At 38.6% G+C, this 7,923-nt stretch overlaps 1 protein-coding gene and 1 pseudogene across 1 annotated transcript in view; both read left to right on the top strand.

Moving 5' to 3' along the window:
• The window catches only part of LOC123522567, a 3,318-nt pseudogene extending 1,530 nt beyond the window's left edge, over positions 1-1,788 (top strand).
• Positions 1-7,923, top strand: part of RBBP5 (RB binding protein 5, histone lysine methyltransferase complex subunit) — a 47,620-nt gene that overhangs the window by 6,883 nt on the left and 32,814 nt on the right. Inside the window, exons 2-4 of the mRNA XM_045298188.1 lie at positions 6,262-6,287; positions 7,319-7,491; positions 7,774-7,777. Coding sequence (XP_045154123.1) covers positions 6,262-6,287; positions 7,319-7,491; positions 7,774-7,777 — 203 coding nt within the window. The remainder of the gene's footprint in view (positions 1-6,261; positions 6,288-7,318; positions 7,492-7,773; positions 7,778-7,923) is intronic.

Below are 7,923 nucleotides of genomic sequence, written 5' to 3'. Positions count from 1 at the left end.
TGTGTGTGTGTGTGTACAATTCAAACCATGACAAGATAGAATACTACCCACTTAGTGGGTTGAGAAGAATGAAGGAGATCGTAACAGCAGCCCCTGGGTTAATAATAAGATTTGCTCCTAAAGCTTAAGAATTCATAGGTAATAGAAACAGACACATAGGATCTTATTCAGGTGTACTTTTGTGGATTACCCGTTGGGCTATTAACCTCAAGGCCAGCGCTTCAAATCTACCTGCTCTGCCCGAGACAGTGACGTCCTCTGCTCCTGAAAAAGACTTACAGCCTGGGGAGCCTTAGGGGAGCTGTCCTTCTCGTCCTGTGTGGTCAGTATCAGTCAGAATTGGCAGTGGGTGTTTTTTTTCAAGTGCAAGAAAAGGCTCAAGCTTTCCGGTGATTTACAAGCTGCGTGTGCAGCAAGTGCAGGTGACTGTGGTGAAGAACTCGTTGTGAGTGTGCGTTAATCCAGCTATTTCAAGCTGAGGGCAAACTCACAGAACATTAAAGCAGGGATTGGAAACGGCACTTCCCGCTTCAAGATGGCAGCTGACCACCCTGCTTTGAATGTGTGTGGCTTTCCACAAGCCTACTGTCAACCCACTCTCCCGGGGCTCCCATTACAGGGCTTCAACTCCTAATTGTAGTTTTTTTTTTTTTTTCATTCCTTGAAGGATCATCCAAATTTTAAAAATTCAGGTCCATTTTGCTTCATTTTTGTTAGCCATCACATAACTAGAAATTATTAGAAGCTCTGCACTAAAGGGCTAACAGGAGTTGCTCATAAGTTTTGACGTTCATAACTGAGGACTGCCTTTATATAGAAGTCTGACACTTGGATTATGGCTGTTAAGAATAAAGGGATTTTTGAGTACATCAAAGAAATGATGAGCAAGCTCAAGTTTAAAGCTGGACAGGCCATGGATCTTGGACTTCTTGAATGTGCTGTTTTTCAAATTAACGAACAGTACAAATTTGGGGAAACAGTAGAAGCACTGAAAATAAATCCAGGAAAAAAAATGATCTTGCCTTCCATCTCCCTTCCAGTGTTATCTATCTGGGCCATATCCTTTTACAGTCCTCTGTAATCTAGAGAAGGCATAAAACTGAACCACTGAAAATGCATGTTTTCATGGGAGTACAAAACGACTTTATATGGGAGTGCAAAACTACTTTCTCCAAAAAGTAATAATGTGGCTTCAGATGGAGTAAAGACAAATAGCAAAAAGTATTAAAGATGCTGATGGCAACCAGAGCCCTGGAGATACATCCACTGCCATTGGATCCACAAGAGTGCACCCACTGGCCTGTGATCTTCCCGCTTTCTGCATCATTGCATGTGACTGCACAGAGATAGAGGAGATCTTAAAGCGGATCCAGAGTCATAAAGGGGTGATTGGAACTATGGTTGTCAATGCAGAAAGGTCCATAACGGGTTTATGATCAGAAATGAAAATCGAGTCCCAAATATGAACTCTGACAGGCATCCCGATACGAACTACCTTGGACAACTCGGCCACGGTCCAGTGACGGAAGGCCGGGAGCACAGTCCGAGGCAGCAACCCACAGAACAACTTCACCTTTCTCAGGATCCAGGCCAAGAAACAAGATCCTGGTTGCTGCAGATAAAGAGTACCTCCTGGTTGTCACCCTGAATCCGTGTGAATGGACCTGCTCTCCAGCGAGCCTGTCCTGTGGGGCTGGGCAGAGGGGAGCATCGGCTCTTGAGGGAGGACTCCAGCTGGACGCCTGTCTAGCTGCTCCTTTGGAGTTTGTGTTCTACTTTCACATTTAGATCGTTCCTCCTGTCCCGCATGGATTGTATTACAGAATTGTACCTCAGTGTGTAATAAACAAGCCCTGGTGTTATACATGAAGAGAGGGAAAAAAGAAAACATTTGAAGGCCATTGAATTGAAAGTTTATTTACATGGAGTCCTTGGGTGGGACAGACGGGTAACCTGCTGTCTGCTTCCTGGAAGAGGAGATGTAAGACATCTCTGAGGGGCCTCAGAAGAAAGCATGGTGTTCTCCTTCTGAAACATCAGCCATAGACAACTGTGGCGCATGGTTCTACTCCGAATTGACTGCATAACCAAGTGTGCATCTGGGAGAAAAAAATGGTCGCACATCTCTTGTACAACATGTAAAAATAAATTCTAAGTAAACTAAAATCCTTTTCAAAAACAAACCTGTAGAAGAAGCGTTAGGAGAACTCATACATAGTGTTGGGCTGGAGAAGACCCTGGACAGGAGAGGAAAAGCAACAGTTCTGAAATAACCGAAACTGCCTTTGACCATGTGAAAATGAAGACATTGCGCATGCAGTCAGACGACAGGTCCAGCTAGCAGTTGATACCTGTTACAGAGAACGGCTGCGCTTGTGAGAGGCCTTCTGCTTGTGTCCTGCATGTCTTTTCCCTCCCCTCTGGGTAGTGTTTCCCATTTGCAATGTAATAAACTCTTACATTTAAAATCACCTCATTTCTTATTAATTTAAGTCGCTTCTTAAATGAGAATTTCTTGTGCTTTGTAGTACTCAGTGTCATTAGCAAATTTGAAAGCATGTTCTCTCCCTTTATTTAGTGCTTAGACCAGTCATTTCATTTTCTTGCTTTATTCCACTGGCTAGATTTTCTAAGAGGACATTGATTTAAAATATTATACATACATAATGTATATAATATTTTATTTCTGGTTTTGGAAATAGATGTTTCCTTTCATCAAATACTTTTTTAGAATGTACTGATATTTTTTTTACATTCTTGACTAAAGATTCACATTAGATTACGTTGTACTATGAATGAGTTTGGGACAGTTTTACCATAATCCTTATTTTGCTTTTGCCTTGTCGTGCAGTCCTTTTGCTATTTTGTTTCTGCTATACACTATAATGCCTTCTTTTTTTTAAGTCATTTTAGACTTTTTAAAAAAATCATTTTATTGGGGGCTCATACAACTCATCACAATCCATACATACATCAATTGTATAAAGCACATTTGTACATTTGTTACCCTCATTATTCTCTTATTTTTAAAAAATTATTTTATTGAGGGCTCGTACAATTCTTATCACAGTCCATACATCCATCCATTGAGTCAAGCACATATGTACACCTGTTGCCCTCATCAATCTCAAGACATTTACCCTCTAGCCCTCAATATCGTTTGCTCATTTTCCCCTTCCCTCCCCCCTCCTAAAATGCCTTCTTATATGGTCGAATATTGTCAGGTTTTTTTTTTTAATGTATCAAATGTGACAGTAACTTAGAAATAATTCCTAGTGTGCAGAATGTAAAGGTTTAATGTCATGTACCATTTATATTCTTAAGTGAAAAGAACTGTTATTTTCTTTTTTGTGTTGTCTTTATAAAGTTTTGGCTATCGATCATTAATATTTGCTTTATAAAAAAACTAAATGCTGAAGCCTTTAATCTCTCCCCTCCCCATTCCTCTCCATAAGAGTTTGAATAGCAGGGAGAAGTTGCTCACAACACACTGTGGGTCTACTGTTCGCTGTGTGTGTGTGTGTGTGTGTGTATTATAATAATTTTTCATTGTGCTCTTTACTTATTGAACCACTTAAGAATTGTTCTTGTGTAACACATTTTGGAAATTATGTTTTGCTATGAAAGCCATTCATGTTTCTTTAATCAGCAAGTTAAATTCTCTTACAATTTATTTCGCTTACTAGTGTGTCTTTTCTTTGGCATCTACAGCTGTTGAAATCTTTAAAAGAATTTTATGATCTTTATAACCAAAAATAATTGGTAGAATTGTTGGACAAAATGGTAAGTGGTAAGAGGATGGGGATATAAATGTGGTTTTGAGTTTTCCCTGAGGAAATGGCCTTGTGCTCCCATAGTCTTGTTTGCCTGCCTTGCTCTGGTCCTTCAGCCAAACTACCCCAAACTAGCTTGTTATTTTTATGTGTCAGGATTTTCATGTGCCTTTAAACTTCGTACTGTAATTCAGTTGAGTGGTCCATGAAAAATAAACAAAAACACAAAACCCAATCACCGGATAACTGGGGCTGAAATATCAGTGAGCTTGGTGTCTGGGCTCGTGGTGATGTACCTCTGGTACATTCCCTCAGAGGCTCTGTTCCCTTTCCACAAACAAGAAATCACTCGGCTCCGTTATCGGGTATTTTTGGTTTAGTTTGTGCTGTATCTTTTTTGGTTTTAATTTTTGAATAAGCAGTCCCTTTTGTTGTCACTGCGTCCTGGCCCTGTGACTGTAGGCCTGCCGCTTCGGGAAGGTGTGTAGAGGTTGGTTTGTTACAGACTCGCACCACCGGATGCAGGAGGCTTCACAGAGCCCTTGGGAAAATGTCATTATTGCTGAACTCCATTTTCCACGAACTTTGTGAAGCTCCCTTGTAGTATCATGTCATTTAAAAGAAAATTATTACATTTTATTTTTGTGCAAGTATATAAAAATAAAATTTTACCTTCGTAAGGGGATTGGAGAGGGGGAAGCTGTTATTTTTTCAACTGTACATTTCTGATCAGCATTATATTTTGTTCTTTTCTTCCATGATTGAAGATTCCAAGCAAGCCGCCTTGGGTTGGGGGCATTTTATATAAATCAGATTAGTTATTTTGGGGGACATTATCTCTTTTTAAAACTTTACTTCAATTTTCTTAACTTGGGACTTTAAAAAAATTAGCTATAAGTTTAAAAAAAAAATAGATTTATTGGCACTTCACTCACATATACAATTCAATAGTCCAACCATATCAAAAAGAGTTGTACAATCTTTACCACAATCAATTGTATTTTACCCTGTACTCATGGTTATTCGTGTAATTTTTTTCAATTTTGGCAAAAATATACGCACCAAAATATTCACCAATTCAACAATTTCTACATGTATAATTCAGTGCCATTGATTATACTCTTCCTGTTGTACAACCATTATTGTTATCCCTCTCCAAATTGCTCCAACACCATTAAAATGAACTCAATACCCAAACTGTTAAGTTTTAACTCTTCAGCTTTCCATTCATTTTAATAAAATAAAGTACAATAAGCTTGATTTTCAAACTTCTTTTACTTTTTTAATAAATCAGACACCTTTAAAAAATTATATCTTATTTGGATACTCATTTTAAAACAGACTCTTCAGACCAGTAGTTCTTATAGTTTAACTTGAAAGCGGTAATAAATTATTTGGGTAATGACAAACAAATATGCAGCTGTGGAACTTAAATTTCTGTTATCACCATACTATCATACTTTGAAGTATTTGTCTCTAATGTGCAAATGCCATCTAGTATAGGCACTTAGGAATAGCTATACTGAAGTATTTTTTATTTAACAAATGAAGTAGAGAACTGAGTTTAATAAACTGCTAGATTGGGTTACAACTTAAATGCTTTGTCCGAAAGGTCTCAGAGTGAGGTTGAGACTTCAGATAACTTGGCTGCTTTTATTCTTAACTTTCCTTGTGCTTCTTTTTGGTAAATAGAGAAATCGATTGTGAACTAGCCGGAGTGTGGAGGAGAAGCAGTATTACTAGACTTGGAGCTGTCGGCAGCTTTCAGCTTCTGGGTTTCAGGACTCCTTTAGTCTCTCAGAAACTCTTAAGACCCCAAAGAGCTTTTGTTTGTGTGGGATTTAGCTGTCTCTGTATACTAATGTAGAAATTACAATGGAGAGATTTAAAATTTTTATTATTTAAAAGTATCCATAATAAATAAGCCCAATCATTACTTATTTACTTATAAATAACATTATCTTTATGAAAAGTAACTATCTTATAAAGCCAAGTGAGAAGAGTGATATTATTTTATATTTTTACAAGTTTCCTTAATGTTCAAGGAGTTCAAGACAGAAGAGAATGTTTGGAAACAGACTGTGGTAGAAATTGCATAATACTGCATGATGTGATTGAACATGGAATGGTATCTCTATTGGCTCCCAATAAGATGGTTTGGGGAACATTTTTTCTCTTAATGTGTGCCTTAGTAGAAGTTGACTGGACTCTCCCATCTGCTTCTGGTGACGTCAGACCGTTGCTGGGTCCCAGGTATTTGGAGCTAGCCTCTGGGAAGCCTCTGTGCGTAAGAGATAATGAGCGTGAGCAAGGCCAATGCCATCTTAGAACTATGGTGAAATAGGTCTGACCCCTTGGAGCCTCTGAAAGGGCCGCTGGCCCTGGGCCCACCCTTTGTGAGCCGCTGCTGCGTGCAGTCAGTGAGCTGTGGGATGCCTGCAGGAGGCGGCACGTGCCCCACCAACGCTCTCTCTTTGCTTTCTTGCAGAGTCCTTTGGGCAGAACTATCCAGAGGTAAGACTGGCCGTGTTGTCATGATTTTAGAAACTTCTCAATGATCTCGTGTGTCCCTTTGAGAGAAAACTCTGTGCCCATACTTGTTTTTTGACATTAGAGGCATGAGGTGTGATATATGTATTTTTTGGTTATAATACGGAACTAAAATGCTAAATTTTCAGCTGGGAGATAAGTGGATAGGCACATTTTGGCTGGAAACCCTACCATAATTATTTAAACCTTATAATTCACTTACCTTTACATTTTATAATAAAAAATTTAAGTTATAGGATTTTATCTGCATGTTATATGTGTTCTACTTTTTAAAATATGTTATAACACTTGAGAATGTTTTTAAGTCATATTCACCATAGTCATCATGGTTATTTTAAGAGTCTAGATATTGATGTAAAATTTTAGTTCCCTAATGTCATGCCTGACGGAAATCTGGTGGCACCATCGTTGAAGTGCTCAGCTGCCAGCTGAAAGGTTGGCCGTTTGGACCCACCAGCGTTCAGAGGTAGAAACACGGGGGTGGGGCAAGCTGCAGCCAGAAAGATTTACAGCCCTGGGAGTTCTACTCTGTCATCCAGGGACATGGCCATGAGCTGGGGTCTACTCAGCGGCAGTGGGCTTGGTTTTTAAAGGGTAATGTTGTGCATAAAGGTCACCCCAGGTTACTTAGTTATTTATTTGTAGGATAAATTCTAAGGCGTTTTGATTTTTAGGCCAATAGGTATGATTTTTAAAATGACTTTTGTAATGTCCTTAACTGCTCTCCAATTAAAAATTAGATGGAAAAGTTTTTTACCAAGTTGTATACTAATATGAGATCCATCATACTTGATTCTAAATATCCTCTATTAACTTTTACAAATTTTTCTTCCTTTTGACTAGTTTAATAGGAATAAAAAGATGCATAGAGATTATTTTGATATACATTGCATTTTAAACTTAAGACAGGTAGCAACGATGATGGATAACTTGTAAGATACCTGGCTTTTATTGTCATTATTCTGTTACTGTCTTGTATTCGTTTTAATTTTCAGGAAGCTGATGGTACTTTGGACTGCATCAGCATGGCCCTGACTTGCACCTTTAACAGGTGGGGCACACTTCTTGCAGTGGGCTGTAACGATGGCCGAATTGTCATCTGGGATTTTTTGACAAGAGGCATTGCTAAAATAATTAGCGCACACATCCATCCAGTCTGTTCTTTATGGTAAGGCATTTTTTTCATTTATATGTTAAATATGAGATAAGTTAGAGGAATAGATTGTGATTGTATCTTTGCTAATCTCAATGTATACATTTTAGTACTTAGCGTTTTAATCATTTAGGCAATAGTAGTATGCTTTCTCATTGTTTATGTATACCTTGAACCCACATATGCCTTGGAAGGACCTCTGCAGGGAGAAACACAGGCTAGTCAATACGGACTCCTTGAGAATATTGTAATGCTAAAGTGAGATGTTCACAGATTGCAGCTGTGCTGTGGTTGCAGTGAAGTAAAACCAAATCCATTGTCATTGAGTCAGAGGGACCCTATGGATGGAGTACAACTGCCCCTGCAACTTTCCACGGCTGTACTTTCTTTCTTTAAAAATTTTTTTAAAATCATTTTATTGGGGGCTCATACAACTCATCACAATCC

The sequence above is a fragment of the Echinops telfairi genome, unplaced genomic scaffold (genome assembly GCF_000313985.2).
Source record: "Echinops telfairi isolate 266 unplaced genomic scaffold, ASM31398v2 ScPeMD7_7424;HRSCAF=8462, whole genome shotgun sequence".
Lineage (NCBI taxonomy): Eukaryota > Metazoa > Chordata > Mammalia > Afrosoricida > Tenrecidae > Echinops > Echinops telfairi.
The sequence above is the reverse complement of the archived record's forward strand: the minus strand, read 5'-3'. Positions and strand labels throughout refer to the sequence as shown.